General features: G+C 45.8%; 1 protein-coding gene and 1 pseudogene across 2 annotated transcripts in view; one reads left to right on the top strand and one right to left on the bottom strand.

Moving 5' to 3' along the window:
• Nucleotides 1–26,758, top strand: part of sptssa (serine palmitoyltransferase, small subunit A) — a 43,766-nt gene extending 17,008 nt beyond the window's left edge. For both annotated transcript variants that reach the window (XM_072488585.1, XM_072488594.1), the window contains exons 2-3: nt 13,939–14,075; nt 26,025–26,758. In XM_072488585.1, coding sequence (XP_072344686.1) covers nt 13,973–14,075; nt 26,025–26,128 — 207 coding nt within the window. In that variant the 5' untranslated portion in view covers nt 13,939–13,972 and the 3' untranslated portion in view covers nt 26,129–26,758. The remainder of the gene's footprint in view (nt 1–13,938; nt 14,076–26,024) is intronic.
• LOC140408118 (U4 spliceosomal RNA) lies at nt 11,556–11,681 on the bottom strand (annotated as a pseudogene).
• Nucleotides 26,759–27,206: the final 448 nt, after the last annotated feature.

Genomic DNA, 27,206 nt, shown 5'->3' with positions numbered 1-27,206 from the left:
GTTTAGACGGGCAGCATGGTCGGCACAGGCTTGGAGGGTCGAAGGGCCTGTTCCTGTGCTGTACTTTTCTTTGTTATTTGAGAATCTATAGTACAGTCCTCGCAGTTTGGCTTGCCCCTTTTTATTGTTGAGCTCAACCCAAATGGCCTCATTTGATGCTTCATTCAGTATATCATCCCTCACAGCTGTAATTGATTCTTACCAATAATGTTACAGCCCCCCCCCCCCCCCCCCCCCCCCCCCGCATGAATACACTCCAGGGATATTGAGCTTTTGCATGTCTAAGGAAGGATATATTTGCTTTTGAGACAATACAGTGAAGGTTCATTCGCCTCGTTCCTGAGCTGAGAGGTTGAGTAAATTGGATCTATTTTCTCTAGAGTTTAGAAGAATGAGAAATTATCCAATTTAGAAATTATCAAATGCGGGTCAGGGGCGGATGTTGGAAGGGTCGCGGATTCTTATTGAGAATAGTGGCCACTACTGTCCTTTAAATGAGCAGGAAAGGAGGCTGTGTGCAATCTTCCAGCCAGAAGCAGCAGCAGTGAGCAGGTCACAAATCCTGCATGGACACTTCCATGTGATTTAGGTGCCAAATCATGGCGGAGAACTTCTTCCATTTTCTAGCTGCTGGCAAGTAAGGCAAGAGGACTGTGAAGATGAATTGTTTTCTTACAAGAAAGAGCCGGCCAGAATCTCAAATCAGCAGGTGCGCCTACTGGCCAGAACCTTGCATCTGAATCAGTTAGAGAGCGCTGTCAGGAGAGTCCAGTCCAGGGCAGGACAGAGCAGTGCTATTGTTAACTCTGTACAGAGATCCAGGGCCTCTGGTTAACAGAGAAGAAACTTAACTCTGGAACAAAGCAGTATAAAGATGATTTCTGAGGTATGATTTTGGCAATTGTGCCAATGCCAATAAGAAGGCAAAGCCAATGTGTTATATGCAGAGAAATACTGGCAAATTAGAGAAGTTTCAGATTTTGAAAGAAAAGTGGTGGGTGAAAAATTGAGGTTGAGATCCCAATGTCAGTTGGTAACTTGCAACTGATTCCAAATGAAAAGACTATACTGCTGTACCTTGCCTGTGACAGCACATCAAAAACACGCCAATGAGACTGCCATAATTCTGGAGTAGCATCTCTTAGACGTACCCAATGCTGAGTAAAACAAGCATTTTGTTGCTATTGCCCTTCACCACGACCTACATAATCCAGTAAGGTTGGATTTTTCGTTCTCACAAAGATGAAGACGGCACAAACGAACTGACTGAAGTCTGTATCTGATATGTGCATTGCCCTTTATCCTGTGAAATTGATTGGAGTGAGATCATGGAGACCAAGCAGGCCCTCCTTTCACATTAATGGTAAGCAAACGTGGCATGTGTCGTGAAGGTTAGCTGGCATGGTCGGAAATATAGGCCAGTTGGCAAAAGTGGATCCCCGGGAAAAAAGTTTGAAAACACTGATCTAATTGATAAGTACAAGATTTTGGAGGGGCTTGACAGGGTAGATAAAGGTTGTCTCCCCTGACTAGGGAATCTGCAGCAAGGGTACAGGATAAGGGATTGATCATTTGTTATTGAGATCAGGTCAAATATAGGGCTGTGAATCTTCAGAAATCTCTACCTCAGAGGGTTGTCGATGCTCCACTGTTGAATATGTTTATGGCTGATACAGATTTTGGCCTCTTGGAATCAGGGATATGGGGAGCGACCAGAAAGTGGAATTAATCTGAATATCAGCCATGATAAATAGTGGAACAGACTTGCGATGTTTATAATGATCTGCAGTGACGGTGGCTGCGTTGGAATTCCCTAGATTCTGGGAAGGTCAGAGTGGATTGGAAAACATTGAAGAACAGAGAGAGGGCAGTTAACTGTAGGTAATTTACCCTGACATCTCTCATTAGGAAATGCTGGTACCTATTGTTATGGAAGTAGTAGCAGGACATTTGGAAAATCGTAATATAATCAGGCAGAGTCAACATGGTTTTATGAAAAGGAAAAACATGTTTGATAAATTGAATTTCAAAGAATTCATTGATACTTAAAATTTCTTACAGACATAACGTGCTGGACGTAGATAAGATATTTCCCTAGCTGGAGAATCGAAAACCAGGGATCATAATCTCAGGGTAAGGGGAGGTCATTTAAAACTGAGATGAGGAGGAATTTGAGTGTGGTGAAACAGGACTGGAAGTTAAATCATTCAGCATGTTTAAGATTGAAATCCAACGATTTCTGCACACTAATGACAGCAAGGGCATGGTGAAGGAAAGTGGTGTTGATGTAGAAAGATCAACCATGATCCAGCTGAATAGTAGAGCAGGCTTGATGGGCTGAAGGTCCTACTCCTGTCCCCAAGTTCCAATGTTCTTGGAGCATGGTGGATAACTGGGAGCCAGGAGATCTGTATTAGGATTTCTAAAAGGTACTTGATAAAGTGATGCAAGAATAAAAACATAATATTATTTAAATGGAGAAATGCTGCAGTACAGGGGGACCTGGGAAGTCTTGATACAACTGGACAGCATGTTGGTGAGACCACACTTAGAATATTGTGTGCAGATTTGGTCTCCTTGCTCTTTAGGAGAGATATATTTGCCTAGGAGGCAGTTCAGTGAGTTAAGTAGGTTGTCCTGTTCTCATAGAAGATTAAAAGAATGAGAGGTGCCTTATTGAAACAAAAGCTTTTGAGGGGGTTTAACAGGGTAGATGTTGAGAGAATGTTTCCCCTTGTTGGGAAATCTAGAACTAGGGTGTGGTGATATGTCTGCACAGTTCTGTATATAGTTAGCAATGCGACCTCCAACCAGCTGGTGGTGTCAGACATCTATCATGTGATTTGAGATACCTGCCAGTTGGTAGTAAGACGTACAAATTACTGAATTACTTTAGTAGCCAATGCCTGTATCGTAGTCTGTTAGTTACCTTTCCACCAGTTTGTTAAATCATCTTTCTAGTTAAACAACTAGATGTTCTGTGTACATCATTACAATGGTTATATCACAGAACACAATATAGGGGGCAGAGTTTCAAAATAAGAGCTCTCCCATTTAAGAGAGAGGTGAGGGGGAATGATGTCTCTCTGAAGCACTCCACTGCTCTCTGGGGTAGAGGCTGGGTAACTGAATATATTCAAGGCCGAGATGGACAGATTTTTGATCTACAAGGGAGTCAAGTGTTATGGTGAGTCAGAAAAGTGGAGTTAAGGCTACGATCAAATCAGCGATCATCTTATTGAGTGATGGAACAGGTTTGAGGGTCCAAATACCCTACTCCTATTTCTTACCATTTGTAACCCATGGAATCACTGTCCCTTTATATCCATGGGCTTTAATTTTCAGAAGTCTATTATGTGGCACTTTATCAAAGTATATTTTGAAAAGTTCATATACACATAAACTGTAACCCTCAATCAAATTAATGAAACCCAGTTTGCCTTTAACAACTTTGTACTGACTTTAATTCATTTCCCCAAACTTTTATTTGCCAATTCATTTTGTCTTACTACCTGTAAAAGTTCCCCTACCACCAAAGTTGTGGACTGACCTGTAGTTGCCGGCATTATCCCTGTCATCTTTCTTGAAGAGAGATGGAATCTTCCAGTCCTCTGGTGCCACTTGGATGATTGCAAAATACTGACTTGAGCCTCTGCAATTTCCATCTTTCCCTCAGTAACCTTGGGTGCATCCTACCGCACTGACTGACCTTTCTCAATTTTTATTGTTACTATTCCTTTACAGTTATATTGGTAGTATACCTGAATTGTGCCCTCTGCCTCCACAGGATCACCTTTTTTGTCTCTAATCAACATCATCTTTCCTTTCACTACCTTTTTACTATTTATATGTTTATAAAATACTTTTAGGTTCTTTTTTTAAAATAAACATTTTATTGCGGTATTTGTTGGTATTATAACAACAACACAAACAATGTACATGAAACTATAAACATAGTGCAAAAGCCGTCTCCCTCCTGTACAGGTCCCACCTTTATTAACGCCCTACTCTAGCTAAACTAACCCCCCCCCTCTGAAAATGACGATTAATTTTCCGCGAAGAAGTCGACGAACAGTTGCCACCTCCAGGCGAACTTTAACAGTGACCCTCTCAAGGCAAACTTGATTTTCTCCAAACAGAGAAAGCTAGCCATGTCAGATAGCCAGGTCTCTGACTTTGGGGGCTTTGAGTCCCTCCAAGCTAATAGTATCCGTCCACCAGGGAAGCCAGAACGTCTGCCTTTTTCCCCTCCTGGATTCCCGGGTCTTCTGACACCCCGAAAATTGCCACCGAGGACTCAGCGCCACCCTTGTTTTTAAGACCGTGGACATGACATCTGCAAACCCCTGCCAAAATCCCCTAAGCTTCGGACATGCCCAGAACATGTGGACATGGTTCGCTGGTCCTCCAGCACATTTTGCACACCTGTCTTCCACCCCAAAGAATCTGCTCATCCGGGCCACTGTCCTGTGAGCCCGGTGAACGACCTTAAATTGAATCAGGCTGAGCTTGGCACATGTTGCGGACGCGTTGACTCTACTCAACGCGTCCGCCCATAGACCATCCTCTATCTCTCCTCCCAGCTCCTCCTCCCACTTGCGCTTCAGCTCCTCGGTCTGCGTCTCCACTGACCCCATAAGTTCCTTGTAAATGTCCGAGACGCTCCCTTCTCCTACCCACCCTCTGGAAACTACTACTTTTAGGTTCTTTTATATTAACCATTGATCTATTCTCATATTCTCTCTTTGAACTTCTTATTACCTTTTTAGTGCTTTGTGTTCCTTTTGATTTTGTACCTAATTGAATCTTTCTTTTGTCAAGTCTCTGTTTAATTTTTATTTCTATCGGCGATCCAGGGAGCTCTAGCTTTGAATGCATCTCCATTTCCTGCTCACGAGAATATGCCCACTCTCTGCACATAGGAACAGACTGAGCAGCAGGAGACTCAATAAGGATAATTGGCAGGGTGTGACTATGCAACCACAGGAATTGGGGCATCAACAATTCTTCCTTGGATGATGGGATAGAAAGCCCCATATCCAAATTTGCTGATGTGGCTAAACAGTATTGTAAGGAATTTAGATGGTACAAAGTTACTAAGATATTTATAGTTTTAAGTGAATGGTCAAAACTCTGCCAAATTTGAAAAGAGGTAATTGTAGGTTCATCCATTTTGGACATAACATGATCAATCAGAATACTTTTAAGTAAATTAAGTAAGCTTTTAAGTCTTTAAGTGAAAAGCTGGAACAGTGGATGTCCATAGGGACTTTGGTGATGGACAGGTACAAAACATATTCAAAAGGCCAGTGGAATGTCAGCCTTCATACCTAGAGGATCAGAATACAAGCAGTTGGAAGTAATGCTGCAGCAATACAAAACCCTGGTTGACCACACCCAGAGAACTGTGAGCAGTTCTGTGCCCCGCACTATTGTATCCTACTGCTTTGGATCCCTAACCAAATCAATTTAATGAACTTCATATGTCTCCTGGAAGTTCATATAAATAACATCCATGTGGGTATAGAAATCAGGAAGAAGGACTGTGATAAAATTGAAAAAATTAACCTAGACAAAGAGGAAGTTCTGACTGTTCTTGGCAGACTTAAAAGTAGATAAATCCCCGGGGCCGGAGGAAATGTATGTCAGGCTGTTGGCCAGGGAGGAAATAGGATGCTGGCAATTTTTAATTCCTCTGGACACAGGAGAGGTGCCAAAGGACTGGAGGATAGCCAGTGTTACCATTATTCAAGAGGGGGGAAGGGTTAAACCAGGAAAATACAGGCCAGTTAGTCTAACATCAGTGGTGGGAAACAATGGAAGCAATTCCGAGACCCAAAATTAATCTGCATTTGGAGAGGTGGGAATTCATCTAGAACAATCAGCATGGTTTTGTTAAGGGGAGATTGTCTTTTTCTTTTTTTAATTTAGAGTACCCAATTTTTTTCTAACTAAGGGACAATTTAACGTGGCCAATCCACCTACACCGGACATTTTTTTGGGTTGTGAGCGTGAGACCAATGCAGACACGGGGAGAATGTGCAAACTCCAAAGGGGGGGGTGGGGAGCTAGTGTTTGACCAACTTGATTCAATTTTTTTGAAGAGGTGACCAAGTATGTAGGTGAGGGAAATGCATTTGACGTAGTCTACTTGGACTTCAGCAAAACCTTTGATGAGATCCCACATGGGAGACTGATGGCGAAGGTGACTGATGGTGAAGGTCCCATGGGGTCCAAAGAAATTTGGCAAATTGAGTCCAGAATTGGCTGAGTGACAGGAAGCAGAGGGTGATGGTTGAGGAGGGGGGGGGGGTGGTTCTGACTGGAAGCCTGTGTCCAGTGGGGTCCCGCAGAGACCTCGGCTGACTTCGGTGGTGGGGACCTTGCTGTTTGTGGTTTATATAAATTATTTAGACAAGGGGCTGGTTTAGCACAGTAGGCTAAACAGTTGACTTGTAATGCAGAACAATGCCAGCAGTGCGGGTGCAATTCCCGTACCGGCCTCCCTGAACAGGTGCTGGAATATGGCGACTAGTGGCTTTTCACAGTAACTTAATTGAAGCCTACTTGTGACAATAAGTGATTATTATTATGAATGTAGGAGGGCTGATCAAGCTCACAGATTATATGAAAATTGATGGGGTGCTAAAAAGTGAGGAGGATAGCCTTCGATTACAGAGGATATAGATGAGCTCGTCGGATGGACTCATCAGTGGCAAATGGAATTGAATCCGGAAAGGGTGAGGTGATGCACTTGGGCAGGGCAGGACAAAAGAGGCAAAGGAATACATGATAAAAGGCAGGACCCTGGGAAGCACCCAGGATCAGAGGGACCTTGGTGTGCATCTACACTGGTCTCTTAAATAGCAGGGCAGATGGATAAAGTGATTAAGAAGACAAACGGTATACTTGCCTTTATTAGCTAAGGCATAGAGCTTATGAGTAAGGGGCTAATGCTGGAACTGTAAAATGTTGATTGACCCACAGCTAGAGTATTGTGTGCAGTTCTGGAATCCATATTATTGGAGAGATGTGGTAACACTGGAAAGGATGCAGAGAAGATTTACCACGGTGGCATAGTGGTCAGGACTATGGCTTCACAGCGCCAGGGTCCCAGGTACGATTCCTGGCTAGGGTCACTGTCTGTGCAGAGTCTGCACGTTCTCCCCGTGTCTGCGTGAGTTTCCTCCGGGTGCTCCGGTTTCCTCCCACAAATCCCGAAAGACGTGCTATTAGGTAATTTGAACATTCTGAATCCGCCCTCTGTGTACCCGAACAGGCACCAGAATGTGGCGACGAGGGGCTTTCCACAGTAACTTCATTGCAGTGTTAATGTAGGCCTACTTGTGACAATAGAGATTATTATTATCAGGATGATGCCTGGGCTGGAGAGCTTTAGTTATGAAGAGAGATTGAATAGAGGAGGAGACTGAGGGAGGACATGATTGAGATTTTAAATATATATATAAATTTTTGAAATTAAGGGGCAATTTGGCATGGCCAATCAACTTACCTTGCACATCTTTGGGTTGTGGGAGTGAGACATGGGGTGAATGTACAAACCTCCACACGAACAGTGACCTTGGGCGGATCAGATGTGGGTCTGTGGCACATGAGGCAGTAGTGCTAGGCACTGTGCCACCCTTAAATTATGAGGGGCATAGATAGAGTAGACAGGAAGACACATTTATCCCTAGTGTAGGGATCAATGACCAGGGGGCATAGGTTTAAGGTAAGGGGCAAGAGTTTTGGAAGGGATGTGAGGGAAACAATTTTCACTCAGAGGATAGTGGGAGTTTGGAACTCACTGCCTGAAAGGGTGGTGGAAGCAGTGACCCTCATAACATTCAAGAAGTATTTAGATGTGCACTTGCAATGACAAAGCAGTCAAGGGCAATGCCAAAGCAGTCACGGGTATGGGCCAAGGGCTGGAAAATAGGATTAGAAAAGTTAGGTGATTATTTTGACCAGCTCAGATGCAATGGGCCGAAGAGCCTTTTCTGTGCTGAAGAACTCTGACTCTATGTCTCAACTCCAGTCACCTGTTCAAAATATTCCATCTGTTTCATCAGTCATGACCTACCATTTACAAACCCATGTTGGTTCTTTTCTTTTGCTTTGTATTTAAACCATTTTCTCTGAAGTCCTCCCATTGTTTAATTGTTCTTTTGCCTGGCAATCTTTGATCCCTTTCACCTGGGCCAGATCCTTTATCAACTCACTGGAATTAGTCTCCACTACCTAGGTATTTATTTGCTTTATTGTTCCTTGTACTTTTCTATGACCATTCTAAACCCGGCCTGTTGTCTGATTAATTTGTTCTAAAATACGTAGACTGTGTAGTCTACTATATAGACAGATGCAACTTTTTTTTTTAGAAATATTTTTATTAAAGGCATTTTCCGTACATACAAAAATAGACAAACCAAACCTCGGCAACAGGTAACAAAACATGGAAGGGGCGCCAGCAACGTTGCCCTCAAACTGGTCCACCTACACGGCATCGCCTCCAACCGTCCTAGACCGACCCCTCCTCCACTGCCCATTTCCTAACCATTGCAATGTTTGCTGCCCAGTAATAATTCAACATGCTCAGCAAAGCCAGTAACCCCCTTATCAATCCCTTTTCAGAAACACCCTCCTCACCTGCGTGGCCTTCCCCATTCGCACGAACCTCAACCATCCCATTCACCTGACTAAAAAAGGACTTGGGAACAAAGATGGGGAGGTTCTGAATTTGAACTGAAACTTGTGTAGCACTGTCACTTTCACCTGTCTGTGCCCTTCCAAGGACGAGCACAACACATCCCACCTCTTGAAGTCAGCCTTCATACCATCCACCGATCACACAAAGTGCTACTTATGCAGTTGGGCCCAGCTCTGCACAACCTGTATCCCAATTTAGCGGAATCTTACCCCCACAACCCGATTGGCAGCTTTCCCCCCCTCACTTCTTCTTTACTCCCTCGCTCACCTTCGCCCACTCTCTTCTTCTTCCCCCTCTCTCTTCTTCCCCCCACTCTCTTCTTCCCCCCACTCTCTTCTTCCCCCCACTCTCTTCTTCCCCCCACTCTCTTCTTCCCCCCACTCTCTTCTTCCCCCCACTCTCTTCTTCCCCCCACTCTCTTCTTCCCCCCACTCTCTTCTTCCCCCCACTCTCTTCTTCCCCCCACTCTCTTCTTCCCCCCACTCTCTTCTTCCCCCCACTCTCTTCTTCCCCCCACTCTCTTCTTCCCCCCACTCTCTTCTTCCCCCCACTCTCTTCTTCCCCCCACTCTCTTCTTCCCCCCACTCTCTTCTTCCCCCCACTCTCTTCTTCCCCCCACTCTCTTCTTCCCCCCACTCTCTTCTTCCCCCACTCTCTTCTTCCCCCCACTCTCTTCTTCCCCCCACTCTCTTCTTCCCCCCACTCTCTTCTTCCCCCCACTCTCTTCTTCCCCCCACTCTCTTCTTCCCCCCCACTCTCTTCTTCCCCCCCACTCTCTTCTTCCCCCCCACTCTCTTCTTCCCCCCCACTCTCTTCTTCCCCCCCACTCTCTTCTTCCCCCCACTCTCTTCTTCCCCCACTCTCTTCTTCCCCCCACTCTCTTCTTCCCCCCACTCTCTTCTTCCCCCCACTCTCTTCTTCCCCCCACTCTCTTCTTCCCCCCACTCTCTTCTACCCCCCACTCTCTTCTTCCCCCCACTCTCTTCTTCCCCCCACTCTCTTCTTCCCCCCACTCTCTTCTTCCCCCCACTCTCTTCTTCCCCCCACTCTCTTCTTCCCCCCACTCTCTTCTTCCCCCCACTCTCTTCTTCCCCCCACTCTCTTCTTCCCCCCACTCTCTTCTTCCCCCCACTCTCTTCTTCCCCCCACTCTCTTCTTCCCCCCACTCTCTTCTTCCCCCCACTCTCTTCTTCCCCCCACTCTCTTCTTCCCCCCACTCTCTTCTTCCCCCCACTCTCTTCTTCCCCCCACTCTCTTCTTCCCCCCACTCTCTTCTTCCCCCCACTCTCTTCTTCCCCCCACTCTCTTCTTCCCCCCACTCTCTTCTTCCCCCCACTCTCTTCTTCCCCCCACTCTCTTCTTCCCCCCACTCTCTTCTTCCCCCCACTCTCTTCTTCCCCCCACTCTCTTCTTCCCCCCACTCTCTTCTTCCCCCCACTCTCTTCCCCCCACTCTCTTCTTCCCCCCACTCTCTTCTTCCCCCCACTCTCTTCTTCCCCCCACTCTCTTCTTCCCCCCACTCTCTTCTTCCCCCCACTCTCTTCTTCCCCCCACTCTCTTCTTCCCCCCACTCTCTTCTTCCCCCCACTCTCTTCTTCCCCCCACTCTCTTCTTCCCCCCACTCTCTTCTTCCCCCCACTCTCTTCTTCCCCCCACTCTCTTCTTCCCCCCACTCTCTTCTTCCCCCCACTCTCTTCTTCCCCCCACTCTCTTCTTCCCCCCACTCTCTTCTTCCCCCCACTCTCTTCTTCCCCCCACTCTCTTCTTCCCCCCACTCTCTTCTTCCCCCCCACTCTCTTCTTCCCCCCCACTCTCTTCTTCCCCCCCACTCTCTTCTTCCCCCCCACTCTCTTCTTCCCCCCCACTCTCTTCTTCCCCCCACTCTCTTCTTCCCCCCCACTCTCTTCTTCCCCCCACTCTCTTCTTCCCCCCACTCTCTTCTTCCCCCCACTCTCTTCTTCCCCCCACTCTCTTCTTCCCCCCACTCTCTTCTTCCCCCCACTCTCTTCTTCCCCCCTCTCTCTTCTTCCCCCCACTCTCTTCTTCCCCCCTCTCTCTTCTTCCCCCCTCTCTCTTCTTCGTCCTCCTCTCTCTCTTCTTCGTCCTCCTCTCTCTCTTCTTCGTCCTCCTCTCTCTCTTCTTCGTCCTCCTCTCTCTCTTCTTCGTCCTCCTCTCTCTCTTCTTCGTCCTCCTCTCTCTCTTCTTCGTCCTCCTCTCTCTCTTCTTCGTCCTCCTCTCTCTCTTCTTCGTCCTCCTCTCTCTCTTCTTCGTCCTCCTCTCTCTCTTCTTCGTCCTCCTCTCTCTCTTCTTCGTCCTCCTCTCTCTCTTCTTCGTCCTCCTCTCTCTCTTCTTCGTCCTCCTCTCTCTCTTCTTCGTCCTCCTCTCTCTTCTTCGTCCTCCTCTCTCTCTTCTTCGTCCTCCTCTCTCTCTTCTTCGTCCTCCTCTCTCTCTTCTTCGTCCTCCTCTCTCTCTTCTTCGTCCTCCTCTCTCTCTTCTTCGTCCTCCTCTCTCTCTTCTTCGTGTCCCCCTCTCTCTTTTTCTTCCCCCCGTCTCTCTTTTTCTTCCCCCTTCTCTCTTCTTCATCCCCCCTTCTCTCTTCTTCTTCCCCCCTTCTCTCTTCTTCTTCCCCCCTTCTCTCTTCTTCTTCCCCCCTTCTCTCTTCTTCTTCCCCCCTTCTCTCTTCTTCTTCCCCCCTTCTCTCTTCTTCTTCCCCCCTTCTCTCTTCTTCTTCCCCCCTTCTCTCTTCTTCTTCCCCCCTTCTCTCTTCTTCTTCCTCCCCGAATTCACTCTTCTTCTTCCCCCTCAGCCTATTCAGTTCCGACATCCCTTTATCATGCATATCCCCTCCCCTCCATAAGCTGCATTCTTCTGTGAATGGTCTTGACAAAAAACTCTTTCCAAAATTATTTACAATAAGCAATAACTGCGCCTCGGTTAAACCTCATTAGCTACAATGCTCCAATTGCGCAAAGCTTCCCAAATCATTTTTTTTTTCCTTTTAATATTTCTTTATTCTCCTTTTTCGCATTTTCTCCCAAATTTACACTCACCAACAATAAACAATAATCAGTAACAAATATGTCAGTCTCCATATCGATAACAACGGTCCCATCCTCCCACCACCCCCAAAATATTCCCCACATGTTCACATAAACAACTGACAAAAAGGAATCAGGAATTACCCATGGCCCCCATTAACACCCAACGCCCCCACCCTCCCCCAAACTAATGTTCAATGTTATCCAGTTCTTGAAAGTGCATAGTAAACAATGCCCATGAATTGTATCCATCCTTTCCCTCAGTTCAAACTTAACCTTCTCAAGAGTCAAGAATTCCAACAGATCCCCCAGGGCACACGGTGGAGAGGCTGCCCTCCAACCCATCAGGATCCGTCTTCGGGTGATCAATGAGGCGAAGGCTACAACATCTGCCTCCAAAACCGTTTCCAACCCTGGCTGGTCCGACACCCCGAATATGGCCTCCCGGGGCCCGGGTCCAGTTTCACGTGCACCACTTTAGAAACTATCCTTAAAACCTCCTTCCTGTGATCCTCTAGCTTTGGACAGGACCAAAACATATGAACGTGGTTAGCGCCCCCCCCCCCCCCCCCCCCCCCCCCCACGCAATGTTCTCACACACCTTCTACTCCTTCAAAGAATCGGCTCATCCTCGCCCTCATGAGGTATGCTCTGTATACCATCTTCAGCTGTATCAGCCCCAACCTCGCGCATGAGGTGGAGGCATTCACTCTCCAGAGCACCTCACAACAGAACCCCTCCTCTATAACCTCTCCCAGCTCTTCCTCCCACTTTGCTTTGACCCAAATCATTTATAATGACACTTTCAAATTCCCAACTGTCTAGCCTTTGGGCCTTCATTCATCACGATACTTCTGTAGCTCATTCCGCCTTTGTACTCCCTAAAACTGATACTCTTTCACTGGTGTGATGCTTGGCTCCACTTCCTTAAGGCTAAGAGATGCAGACTTGAAGATTCATGGCAGACAACTGGTTTAGCTATTCATGATCTGATCTTGCTGGACCTCATACTGATGCTGCAGGATCCTGCTGCTTTCTACCAAAACTGCTCACTATTTTGGCATCATCCTGGAATGCAAAGATAAACCGTGGCTTCCTTTCTTCATTGCAAACTATCTTCTTAAACCCTTCTGTACCACTTCCACTCTCGCCAACAAGAAGTGCTAGAAGCTCATTGATTTATTTGTAACTAAGATTGAGGCTATTCAATCTTAGTAGAACTGCCTATACTATTATATAAATGCTGAAAAAACTCAGCATCTGTGGAGAGAGAAATAGAGTTAACGTTTCGACTCCATGCAACTCTCTTTTTCAGAGCTGGCACTGAAGAGGAAGGAGGAATTGGGGCATTGAAGGTGCGGTTATTGTTGATTAGATTGGTAGCTGCAAAAATGTTGTACTCAATGGAGGACCAAAGGCCGAACAGATGGGATTTTTAACGTGGAGTTATGTGAGTTAGGAGAGCTTTTTCCAGGGGTCAATATGGAAGTTCAGGAAGGAGGGAGGGAATCGAGGAAGTGATCAGATTGCTTTATCAGTCAGTAATACAATGGAGCAGTGAGATGACAAGGTCGAGGAGGTGCCTGTGAATACAGGTTGGTATGTTTACACAGGCGAGATAATTAAGGGAGGATAGGAGCACAGTGAAGGGGAGGGAGCATGAGTTGTGTTTGAGGTTGAAATGACCGAGGATGAGCAATGCCCCGGTGGCTGTTGAGAAAATCGACGGTACGTGTGGGCAATAGCGAGGAAGGATGGGCTGGAACTGGTGCCAGGGCAGTAAAGGGGCATGCCAAGGTGTGACTTGGAGATATTAGCCACACCACCCACTGCACAAACAGTACAAATGTCTTCAGCGTAGATATGGCCCTCTGCTTTTGTTGGTACAAAATAAAGCAGAGGCAGATGACAAATTGGAATTTGCCCACGACAATGCATACCCTCTTTTTACTGTTTAATTAATTGGCATTTGTACTGTGACAAACTCGTGAATTTTCACTGGAATCATGCCAGACAGATGACATTGAAGTGTGAATAGCTTAAACTCTTTCAATTCTTTTAGCCTGCAAAATAAAATTCACTTGCTTGAAGCTTGCATTTTGGATTAAGAGAGATGTTGCTGCTCTTCAGGAAATAGCGTTGACCCAATAAAATAAGGGATAATGACTAATGACATGTCTTTGTTCTCTCTAGCTTGCTGTTTTTGGAGGAAACTAAAGCATTGGCCATGGCGCTGGGAACGGCATGGAAGCAGATGTCTTGGCTTTACTACCAGTATCTGTTGATTACAGCACTGTACATGTTGGAGCCCTGGGAAAGGACCATATTCAGTATCCTTTTTAAGTGTGTTTATCATTTTGTTTCTGTTGTTCCAGGGGTGGTTGTTGGAGTTCACTATTATGAGAGCACTGCAAGGCCACACTTTGTCAAGGTTAAAAGTGGGAGGCAAGTATATACAGAATGTCTGCTTACAGTGTAAATTAAATGTGACTGCAACAGACCAGTCCAGTTTTTTTCCTGTTTTCCTACAGTACTTGAAGAGCAAGCATTGCAGTGATAACAGACATTCTTGGCACATGGATATACATGTAACTTTGATAGATGTGTGTTCAGAAGTTTATGTTTGATCCAGACAATTCGCTGGACTTCACCCCAGTGTAAGAGCATTGAATCTTTCCAGTTTTGTCTTTCTTCTCAGTATAGTTTAAGTTGGAGATGAGGAGAATTTGTTTCTCCGAGGCTCGTTAGTCTGTGGAATTCTGTTCCCCAGAAAGCAGTGGAGGCGGGGTCATTGAATTTCATCATGGAGAATTAGACAGATTTTTGACAGTCAAGGATTACAAGGAACAGACAGGAAAGTGGAGTTGAGACCACATCATTTCCTCTGGTTTCCTCCCACAAGTCCCAAAAGATGTGCTTGTTAATTGAATTGGACTTACTGAATTCTCCCTCAGTGTACCCAAACAAGTACCGACCGGAATGTGGCGACTAGGGGATTTTCTCAGTAACTTCATTGCAGTGTTAATGGAAGCCTACTTGTGCCACTAATAAATATTATCTCCGTTGCCCCTTTTTCACTCCCGTTGTCTCTTGATATATTATAACCAGGAATATTCAATTTGGTCTTATTGAAACTGAAACAACATCCGGTTATATTATCATAGCCCATTCCCACTCCCACAGTGCAGGAGCAGGCCATTCAGCCCATAATCTGCACTGACCCTCCGAAAGAGCAGTAATGTTCTATGTTCTAACTTGGCGCACTTCCCCGTACCCCATCTAACCTTTGGACACTAAGGGACAATTTAGCATGGCCAATCCACCTAACCTGCACATCTTTGAACTGTGGGAGGAAACCCACGCAGAGACTGAGAGAACGTGCAAACTCCACACAAGTCACTCAATCACCTGGAAAATGGGACCACACTATGTTTTTTCTCCCCCCACCCCAACCCCCAATAACAACTCCACTTCCTCCAAACTCCACCCGATTCCCCTTACGCTGGCTCCCGCCGACTGTCTGGCACTCTCCTTCCCACCTCCCAAAATGCCCGGTTCCTCCCCCTCTCCGACCGCCTGCCTCTCCTTCCTCCCGCCCAGCTCTCCGCCTCCCATCTCCCTCTTTCCGACAGCCCGGCTCTCCTTCCTCCCACCCAGCTCCCCAGCTCTGACCGCCCGGCTCTCCTTCCTCCCGCCCAGCTCCCCGCCTCCCATCTCCCCATTTCCGACCGCCTGGCTCTCCTTCCTCCTGCCCAGCTACCCGCCTCCCATCTCCGACCGCATGGATCTCTCTCTCCCAGCTCCTACCATTTCCGGTGCAGGTGACTTTTGGCTCATTTCTGCAAACCGGATTTTGTGCCATATGAAACCTGTGAGACATGTATGTATTTTCCAGTGACTATTCGAGCATTAAAATAAATATTGAACAAAGTTACATTACTGGATCTGCAGTTCAGATTATGCATAAATTATACAGCAGCATTTAAACCATAATTTTGTAAACTTTTGAGAATGCTAACAAATTAAAGTACACTATTAAAATAAACATTTTTTTTTAACAATTTTAAGAGTACCCAATTCATTTCTTCCAATTAAGGGGCAATTTTAAAAAGCCAATCCACCGAGCCTGCACATCTTTGGGTTGTGGGGGCGAAACCCACGCAAATACGGGGAGAATGTGCAAACTCCACACGGACAGTGACCCAGAGCCGGGATTGAACCTGGGACCTCGACGCCGTGAGTCAGCAGTGCTAACCACTGCGCCACCGTGCTGCCCTCACTATTAGAATAAACATACCGCATCTTTTGTGCCAACTTGATGAACTTCTGCCCACTTTTCATCCGCCTACATATGTAAAGGTCTCCATTTTCTCATCAAGACATTACTTTTACGGTAATAACATTCTGGTATACACTCAGATTCCTCTTCCGTGCATGCTTTCTGATACATCCGTTTTATTTCTATGTCTTTCTGTTGTAACTCCGCCAATTTTCCTGAACTAAAAATATCCGCCTCAATTTCCACCTGTTCTTGTTCGTTTAAAACCATCTGATCAAAAATCGTTTCTGATAATTGCACTTCCACTTCATCTTCACTCTTTGATTTCTCCTCTTGTCTTAACCTGTGACTTTGCGACCTTGTTACTACACAATCCGGAAAAATCCTAGGATATTCATCCTTCAACACTTCAGTTGTCTGATTTTCCACTGGCTTATCAACCACAGTAGGCATCATTCCCACCTGTGATCCAGCTATATCATTACCCAAGATAAACTGTATTCCTGGACAAGATAGTTTCTCTCTTACTCCTACTACCACTTCACCACTTTTCACTGGACTTTCCAACCGTACCTTATATAATTGAACACTACTCCTCTCACCCTGACTTCCACATATCACCACCTTTTCTGGCAACATTCTTCCCAAACCACATAACTCCTCATCTCTTACCATTAAAGATTGACTAGCTCCCGTATCTCTTAAAATTGTGACTTCTGTTGCCACTCGGCACCGGAGTCACCAATAATGTTGCTCTTTTTAATGAGTGGAATACTAGCCCACCAGCGTCACCAACAATGTTGCCAAATTAACTAGATATGGCAGTTACTAATGATAATATTGCTTTTCAGAGTTGCCAGATATCAAATGATACCACCACAAGGCTTTACCGGATATCGATCAAAGACCAAACAGCCAGTTAGTCAGTTCAAGTTCAAAGGTAGTTTATTTACACACAAGGGTTACTTTGACATGCAACATAAAACACTACAAGTTAAACTACACCTAACAACATCAATAACCTATACTTAACTTCAGGGCAACTGGCTCTATGCAGATGAACAAGGCCTTTTTTCGGATCTTGCGTGGCTGGGTAGAAGAAGTGGCTTTGTTTCGGCTGGGCTCATCCGTCTGCTATCGATCGTTGGTCTTGGACTTGTCTTCTGATCGTAATGCTACACTTGGTTTTAGACGCAGGCCGGGGCCAAGAAGACCGAACACATGGCTGTGTCTCTTCGTGCTCTTTGGGGCGGTCCTTACCTTTGGACCCAATAATTTGACAGGCTTTGTTCACTGCCTTCGATTTTGGCCAATAAAGGGGCGGGTACCTTGATGGCTGGGCGTGTCCTTAGCGGTCATTGACCTTGGCTGTTTGGGCTTTCTTAGCAGAGGGAGTGGTGTCGGTTAGTCTGCATCTGTATCGGTTACCTGAGTACAGTCCTTTTGTTCTGGGGAAATGGGCCATTAGAATGTTTCGATCGCGTCTAGCTATCTGGGTTGCAAATACACACACAAGCTCTGAGTGTGTCTGAGTCCTGGGTTGGCCATAATTCCTATGGTCCTTTGCAGGTGGCCATCTGAGATGGCTACATCCCGTCTTGATCCTGAACGCGAAGCGTGGAGGATCACACTGTTGATGTCTCATCCGTCCTTGGTTGACGGTTACCCTTGGTCAAGACAGGTTCTACACTACTCTGTCTTACGTTTTGGAGCATTTAGCTAAGTTTTATTAACACATCATACATTCATAATCTCTAAGGGGTCACTAGAAAATATTCATCTATTACATATTTAACTTATTCGCACTAGGGAATATCTAACTATCACTATCTAAGCTACTCTCATGCTGCTGGCAAATATAAAAAGGAACTTGTGTACAAGACACAATTTGTAAACCAATGGCAGCATCACATTTCTACTTAACTTATCAACGTTACAGAGGTGTACAATCTTTATTTGTATCGGTGGTTACATTGTTTGTTGGGTTGGGTGAATTCCGAAGAAGGGGGCTCAGTGTATATATCTGGGAGCGGGAGGCTCTTTTTCGCCATTTGCGGAGTCTTAAGTGTCTGCATGACCCTGCAGATTATCGCTATCACCAGAAGGGCCTCTATTGTGTAGGAAAGGGAATACCATTTAACAATGTTTTCGCACTAAGTGGGGGTACTAGTGTTTACCTCTGTGTGGTGTGGTGTCCGGGCTAGGGGTATCATGTTGTGTTGTCATGTTCGGGGCTGGTGTGGTGTAGGGTACAAAAGCTTGTAACGCGCGCAGTTGTAGGAGTCCAGCGATGGTCACAATGTAGGTCATCAGTCCTGTCTTCATCTTGTCTTCTGTTCTTCGTATATTCCTGGGGGTGCAAGCATAATATGTTATTATCGTTGGTTAACATCTCGTTTTGTTTGTCTTTCTCTCATTAACTTCAATTACCCATTAGAATCGTCACTATGTGTGACTCCCTCATTTTTTTTTTATAATACCATTTTTAGAGACAAGAAATTAAAACTTTTAAAGTACAGACACTCGCGCAGCTTGTGGTCGATGCTTGGAGTGGGCGGACAATTTCTTCGACCAGTCTTTCTTAAATCACAACCATGGGAGGTTGAGGCTTATCTTAACCAGCCGAATTTTAGGGTGGCCGGTTTTATAAAGTTTCTTAGTCCCAGGGTCCAGAGGTAGTTCTCGGATAGCAGCATATATGTGGCAACCAAGTGTGTCAAACGTGTAAATAGCAGGTGGGGAACGACCAGAGGGTCGTGGAAGTTAAAGGGATGAGTGTACAGACTGTGGCAAAGGGCATTCTTTAAACCACAATAAGAGCAGAGATAACATGCAGCAATAAGAAAGAAAGGAGGAAATAAAAGGCGGGCAGGCTCCATCAGTAAGTAGGACACCGTAATTCTTATGCAGCTCCTTTTTCTCATCATTTGAACACCTCCGGGTTCTGCATCGAAAAGCGTTGTAAAAGGGTTACCGTAACGGGAGTCAGACTCTGAATCGTCACCATCTCCCAATTGCCAGACTCGTGACTGCTGTTTTTGTGCCGTGGCCGCGTGGGCCATCGTGGGATCCGAATTGTCATGTCTTACCAATCTACAGAGTTGTCCCAGTGCCAAAGAGGGGTTCGCTTGTCGTGAGGGGCGGTGGCAGCAAAAGGCAAATTACTGTTGTGTTGCGGTGGCTCTGGCTGTGGAAGAGGATATTGGGGGCCAAACATGTCCTGGTCGTGGTTCCAGGGGCTGGAGTGACTGGAGCCGGGGAGGTTGTACCAGTGGTCAGTGATCGTGGTCAATTCGGGAAGGCTGGCACTATCGTCTGAATCAAGCTCAAGGTGGAAAGCCGTACTTGTGGGCGGAGTCAAGGTCGGGTCTGTGGGCGTGGACGTGCTGTCATGGCTGGGGAACGGTTGTCGATGGGTGGGGCGGAATCGTCTGCTATTGCCAGGGTGATGTGGTGGGAGTGGCTACATTGGGTTCCATAGACTGAGCTGGTTGATGTGGAACCAACCAGTTTTACCATTGGGGTACGTTATCTTGTACACAGAGGGACTCACTTTGTCCGAAATGGAGTAGGGTCCTTTAGGGGAGAGGAATGAACTGGGATTGTACAGGGAAACCATCACTTGCTGACCGACTGTATACTCTACGGGATGGACTGTTTTAGCAAAGTAGGCCTTACTCTGCTTTTTCCTAGCGCCTAGTCGGACAACTGCAGCGAGCTGGGCTGCTTTAATATTTTGCGTGTCTTGTTGGACTGCTTTTTCATGGGTGAGGGCGGTGACTGTGGGGCTTGCCAAATCAAGACCTAATAAATATTCAGTTCCTTTCATGGGCCGTCTGGTCATGAGAGTGTGGGGGGTGAACTGGATACTGTGTTCCTAATAAACATAAGGGCGAATGGGAGGACTGTACCATGTGGTGTTATGCTGTTGCACCATTTTTCTAATGGTCGCTTTCAAGGTGCGATTCATTCGTTCAACAATGCCGCTGGATTGGGGGTGACACGCTATGTGAAATTTTTGCTCGATTCCAAAAATCGTTGGGACATTTTGCATGACTCTGCCGGTGAAATGGGAACCTTTGTCTGACTCAATGCTGCGGGGAAGACCCCAGCGTGTAAATATCTGTTGGGTCAAAATCTTAGCTGTGACTTTCGCTGTGTTCGTCCGGGAGGGAAATGCCTCTACCCATTTTGTAAAGGTGTTGATTACTGCTAATACATATTTACAACCATTTCTGCGGTGCGGGGGGGGGGGGGACCAATGTAGTCGAGCTATAAATTTGTCCATGGGCCATTAACAGGTCGTGTGTGTCTCAATTGTCCTTTCTTGCAGTCCCTTTCAGGATTGTTCTGTGCACAGATTAAACAATTCTCAACATAATGCGTGACGTCTGCTTTTAAATCGGGCCACCAGCACTAAGGTCTTAAATGGGCAATGGTATTGTCTATCACCTGATGTCCGTGTCCGTCATGAAACTGGTAAATTATCTGGTTTCTGTCCTGGTGGGGACCACACAAATTCCATTTTTCAAAACTATACCGTCCTGTACCGTCGGTGAGTCCTTGAATTTGTCAGAGGGGGCTGGGAAGTTACCATCTAAAACTTGCTTAAGAGTGTTGTCTGCCTTTTGGGCCTGGGCTAAAACTTCGATATTGGTCTATGAAACCTGGAATGCGTGTATCGGTTCACTTTCGGGGGGTTGCCAAAAGTGTCCGTGGCATGACCCTGACTTGGCTAAGGCGTCAGCCTTTACGTTACTGGGTGGGGAGGAATGATGATGGCTTCTCACTTTGATTATGCCCTTGTGTGGTCTTTTGCTGTCTTAAGGATATGCTTCAACAATGCGGCTGAGGGTAGGGATTTACCATCAGCGGATACGAATCCTCAAGATTCCCACAGGGGCAGGAATTCTGTCAAACTATTGCAGACATATAAACTGTCCGAATGTATGTCCGCTGGGGTCGGAAAGGAATCGGGGTGCTGCACTACATATGCTATAGCTGCTAATTCAGCTGCTTGTGATCCCAGGTGGCCGGGCAATTTTAAAGATATTTCCTCTAATGCGCGTCCCTGTGCATCTTCCACATAAATTCCACAACCAGTTATTCTCTTTCCATTTTCTATCGTGGAGGAACCGTCTACATAAATCTTTCATGTGTTGTCTAAGGTGTGTGGATTCTGCATTTTACTGCCTGCTCGTGTGTGCAGTGATTTCGGAATAAAGGGTCCTGTGTGGTGTTGGGCTGCTATGATCTGGCACTCGTGTGGGGTCCCTGCATACTGAAGGTTATCTGCTCGAAATATGTGGGTCTTTGTACGTTTAACTGTAATGTCCCTTCCTTGTAACAACAGTGTCCAGCGAGCTGCTCTAATCTGACTGACTGAGCTGACTGAACCATCTTTTAACCTACCATCTAACAATAGCTGCATTGGGGTGTGTTCGGTTAAAATCGTTACTGGGTTAAGGCCTGTGATATATGCAAAATACTGCACTGCCCAAAAGACTGCGAGCAAATGTCGTTCGCAGGCTGAAAATCCTTGCTCTACGGGATCCAAAATTTGTGAGGCACAGGCTACGGGGTCTAAACGGTCATGTCTTTCCTGTAGGAGTACTGCTGATAGGGTTCGGTCGGTGGTTGCTACTTCTATGGTGTAGGGAGAGTGTGGGTCTGGAACTTGCAAAGCGGGGGCTGTGCCTAGGGCGCGTTTTAATTCATCGATGGCGTCCGTTTGCTGAGGAACTCATTCCCATGGGGCGTTCTTTTTTAGGAGCTCTGAGAGTGGGGCTGCTTTTGTGGAAAAACCATCTATATGGTTCCTACAATATCCAACTAATCCTAAGAATGACCGGAGTGCAGTGACATTGTGGGGGAGGGGCAATTTAACTATTGACTCAATTCGTTTGTGTTCAATCTCTCTCTTCCCTGGGTGATTCTGGTGCCTAAATAAATGACCTTTTCTTTTGGGATCTGGGCTTTTTTCGGGTTAACCTTGCATCCAATTGGTTGTAAAAAATCTAGCAATTCTGAAAGAAGCTTAACATACTCGTCCTTTGTGTCCATCTGTTTGAGTAAGTCGTCCACATACTGAAAAAGGCATTCGGGGCGGGAAAATTTGGAAAGTCCATTGGCCAATTGTTGGTGAAAAATGGAGGGGGAGTTGTGGAAACCTTGCGGGAGGCATGTTCACATATACTGCTGCCCTTGAAATGTGAACGCGAACTTGTATGGACAGGCCTTATCCAAGGGAATGGACCAGAAGCCATTGCTAATGTCCAGCACTGTAAAGTACTTTGCTTGTACTCCTTGCTTGAGCATGGTTTCGGGACTCATGGCAATGGTGGGGGCTGCTAATGGGGTGACCTTGTTGAGCTCTCGGTAGTCAATGGTTAATCTCCATGAACCGTCGGGTTTCTTTACGGGCCAAATTGGGGCATTGTTTGTTGAGGCTACGGGCCGAATTACTCCTTGATATAGTAAGTTATTGATGACTTTTGAGATCTCACCCTCGGCTTGCTGTGGGAAACCGTATTGCTTCTGGGGCTTGGGATCGGGACCTGAAATTGTGACCATGCCTGGGATCTTCCCACAATCATGTTTGTGTTGGGCGAAGGCTGCTTTATGTTTCTGAGGACCTTTCTAATTGTCTGGTCTGTACTAATTGTTTGCGGATCAAACCAATAGTCTCCTACTGAGCAAATCCTATGTTCGTAGTCCCCTACTGTTAGCGTAGCGGGGGCTCTAGCTGCTTTGGCCATTCTCCATACACACCTATTCACGGGGTCAAAGGAAAGGTTGTGGGAGCTCATAAAGTCGATTCCTAGAATGTGCTCGGCTGTTTGGTGCAAGTCGACTAAAACAACGGGGTGCCTGGTGTTTATGGTTCCTATCTGAATATCTACGGGAGCTGTAATGTATCCCTGCTATACATGTCCTGTAAATCCACTCAGGGTGATGGTGTCTGTGGTGGGCCATTTGTCGTGCTGAAACATTGTGGAGGAGTTTAAAGTGGTGCGGGACCCTCCTGTGTCCCAAAGGAACTCCACTGGATGTCCCCGGCCTGTGCCTGTGACTACTGGTCTGCCTGATTTGTCCCAGAGTGTGTCGCAGACCCAAGTTGGGGAGTCCGAACGCCGTCAATCTATGGTGTTGATTACTGCATTATGTGTTCGGGCGCTAATGCTATGTATGGGCCTAACATTGTTCCTAGGTGGGGCATTCGATTGCTGGTGCCGTTGTTGGTTCGGGGGGTTTTGTCTGCACTCATGGGCGTAATGCCCCATGTGTCCACAATTATAGTAACCTCGTGGTGCCTGTGCTCTGGGGTGCTGTCCTTCATGTCTGCCCTCATTTACCCATGCTGGGTCCTGATTAGTCCTGACTGGATGCATATTCGCCTCTGCTTTTTCCTGATCTGCCTTCCTATGTAGGGATTGTTCCGGGATTGTTCCCAAGCTCTGGAGAGTGGCGTCTGTGGGGTCGTAATTCACACAAGCCTTTTGACCTGCTTCTGTGGCATGGGAGACTAAAGTACGGGCCCATTTAGTTGTGGCGTCATTACCTCAGTGTTCAAATCCCCAAATACTGCTTTAAAATGGATCCAAAGGCGACCTGCAAATGCAGTCAGATGCTCTCCCTTCTTTTGCCTACAATGGTTCCAACTTTCTCCAGGGTCTCCCTTGTACCCGATCGCATCTAAAATGGCCGTTTTCATCTCCTGTAGGGTTCCTCCTCCTACATTCTGGCGTTCTGGTAAAGCTGAGCTAACGGACGGATCAAGGCTCATGACTGTAAGCTTAACTTCCTCCCTTTCGTCTAGACCGTACATAGCCGTTTGCTGTCGTACTCTCTCAAAGAAATTATGTGGGTCTGCGGTGGGTTCGAATGGTTCAATTTTGGCGCAGGCATCTCTCAGTTGGCACCATGGTTCAGCAGGCCATTCAAGGGGAGGGAGTAAATAGGCAAGTTGTAGTTGTAGGGGATTCTATTAGGGTGATAGATAGTATCCTTTGTGAGCAGGATAAAGAGTCCCACATGGTATGTTGCCTGCCCGGTGCGGGACATCTCTGACCGGCTTTAAAGGATACTGGAGAGGGAGGGGGAGGATCCAGTTGTTGTGGTCCATGTCGGTACCAACAACATAGGCAGGTCTAGGAAAGAGGACCTGTTTAGAGATTAGAAAGAGCTAGGATTCAAATTTAAAAAAACAGGTCCTCAAGGGTCATAATCTCTGGATTACTGCCCGAGCCACGTGCAAATTGGCATAGGGAGGCAAGAATAAGGGAAGTTAACACGTGGCTGAAAGAGTGGTGTGGGAAAGAGGGGTTCCTTTTCATGGGACACTGGCATCAGTTTTGGGACAGGGGGGACCTATACCATTGGGATGGTCTCCACCTGAACCGAGCTGGGACCAGTGTTCTGGCGAAAAGAGTAAATAGGGTGGTCAGTAGGACTTTAAACGAGAGATTGGGGGGGGGGGAAGGGAAAGTCAGGGAACCAAGAGGTGAAGTAATCAGTGGGAAGCGTAGCTGCTTAGGAATACAAAAAAGCACGAAAAGACAGAACTCGGGAGAGGTTACGATAGTCCCCATCTCACAAAATATGACGCAGTGTATGGAAAGGCTCAGTAAACCAAGGTCCACCACACTGAGAAAACAAAAAGGGTCGGTCAATAGAGAATTAAAGGTGCTATATTTAAATTCGTGCAGTGTACGGAACAAGGTCGATGAGCTTGTGGCCCAGATTGTGACTGGCAGGTATGATGTGGTAGGCATCACAAAGACGTGGTTGCAGGGGGTTCAGGACTGGCATTTAAACATCCATGGATTCACAACCTATCGAAAAGCCAGAGAGGTGGGCAGAGGGGGCGGGGTTGCCTTGTTAATTAGGAATGAAATTAAATCAATAGCACTAAACGACATAGGGTCAGATGATGTGGAGTCTGTGTGGGTAGAGTTGAGGAACCACAAAGGCAAAAAAACATAGTACAAAGTCTTACAACACCAGGTTAAAGTCCAACAGGTTTGTTTCGATGTCACTAGCTTTCGGAGCGCTGCTCCTTCCTCAGGTGAATGAAGAGGTATGTTCCAGAAACACGTATACAAATTCAGAGATGCCAAACAATGCTAGGAATGCGACCATTAAATCTTTACAGATCCAGAGATGGGGTAACCCCAGGTGAAAGAGGTGTGAATTGTATCAAGCCAGGACAGTTGGTAGGATTTCGCAGGCCAGATGGTGGGGGATGAATGTAATGCGACATGAATCCCAGGTCCCGGTTGAGGCTGCACTCGTGTGTGGAACTTGGCTATAAGTTTCTGCTCGGCGATTCTGCGTTGTATATTTGATTTTAAAACTAGCCACAGCAAGCTGAAACTGGCAAATTTGCTTTTCTGTTAGTATTATTAACAGTGCATGATTTTATTGTGTGATCCATTTGTCAACTTTATCTGAAAATTTTTCCCCCGAGGATTGTTTGCTTCCAGCTGCAGTTATGTTAAAATGTTAACAGTAGCTCATTTAAGTTTACATTATGCTAACATCTAGAGAGCAGTGGCGCTTGATTCTCACACACCTTGCTACTAACATTGTATTTTGATCTATTCCTGCATAGCACATTTTGTTGTTAGACCATGACCATGTTACAGTTCCGGTTAGTTTTCCAGTTAAACTTTAAAGCCTAAAGTGACAGATTGAAAGACCTTAAAATGCATTTGAATGTTTTTTAAAATAGATTGGCTCATCAGATAAATGAAAGTAAGCCATGCAAATTATGCAAGCCAATAGGGTGCTCTTGGGTTATGCAGGCGAAAAACAAACCACAGTTACCATTCCTCATTGCTATCCACTAATTTCTACTATTAAAAGATCAGTTTATCATCGGTTGAGATCAATTGAGGCAAGTAAAATATTTGCCATTTTCCCCATTAAGTACTTCTTGTCAGAGGAATTGTATTATGTTCAACATTATCAAAATCTATTCCTTAACCTTCCTTTCCAGACTCCCTATTGATATCTATTGTTGGGATGGCTGTATATACTGGTTATGTGTTTATGCCTCAGCACATTATGGCAATATTGCACTACTTTGAGATTGTCCAATGACTGCCTTAAACCAGGAATGAGGACCAGAAATACAAGAGGGAAAGAGGAAGATGCCTATTCAGTGACTGGATACTTCTCAATAGCCAGCAAAAATGTTGTTGAAGACCAACCCCATTGAATTATAAGGGAAGCTTGCTGAGTGGCAAATCAAAATAGAATGGAGTGTATTTCATGGTTTTGTATTTATTATTTTAATATGCATTCTTGCAGCATAATGAGGTGCCCTTGTTTGTTAATCTAATTATTTTTGTTACTGACATCGGCACTTGCCTTTGATAGTGTGCACATTGCATTGCGAGTATGTTAGTTGTATCTTTAAAAAAAAAATGTCTGTTAATGTGATGCATTCCATTGATACGTATGTATAGGTAATTCAAATATAACTTGAGATTGATTGAATATTTAGTACTATGTCAAAGTATTGAGGAAACAAATTTTTTACTTTTCTGAATTTTTGGCAATTGAGGATCTGATCGAAAATTTCAAGAGATGGATATTTTGAAGTATGTTTCATTTTTAATACCATTTGAAAAGTAATGTTGCCCACCTGTAAGACTTGTATAAAATTCCAAATGATGTCATATTTTGGATGTCCTAAAATTGATACTAAATATAAAATACTTGTGACGACTTTCCTTGTTTTGGTTTATTTTATGATGTTGGCCAGTACATGCTGCTGATCAGCTTATAAATGGGAATGAACGTCTGCCTTCTATCAGTGTTACTTCTGACTGTACTCCTCACACACAAGATGAAGTACAATATGGCACACCGTCTGATGTCCATTCCTTGTAAGGGGATCCTTATAATCCTCTTCCTCGGGCTGCACATTTCTGATTACCCTTCTTACTAAAGAGGAGGCATGACATAATGAACAAATACTAACAGATACCTGAATTTAGCAGTTAAACTAGTTGGCCATTATGGTGCCTTGACAAAGCCCCTGCTATTTATTAATCTGAAAAAACGAAGCCATGTTCCTAAGTGTTAGGGCGGCACGGTGGAGCAGTAGTTAGCACTGCTGCCAACCATGCTGAGGACCTGGGTTTGATCCCGGCCCCAGGTCACTATCTGTGTG

Source organism: Scyliorhinus torazame, chromosome 2 (genome assembly GCF_047496885.1).
Source record: "Scyliorhinus torazame isolate Kashiwa2021f chromosome 2, sScyTor2.1, whole genome shotgun sequence".
Lineage (NCBI taxonomy): Eukaryota > Metazoa > Chordata > Chondrichthyes > Carcharhiniformes > Scyliorhinidae > Scyliorhinus > Scyliorhinus torazame.
This window is presented reverse-complemented; position numbering and strand designations above follow the sequence as displayed.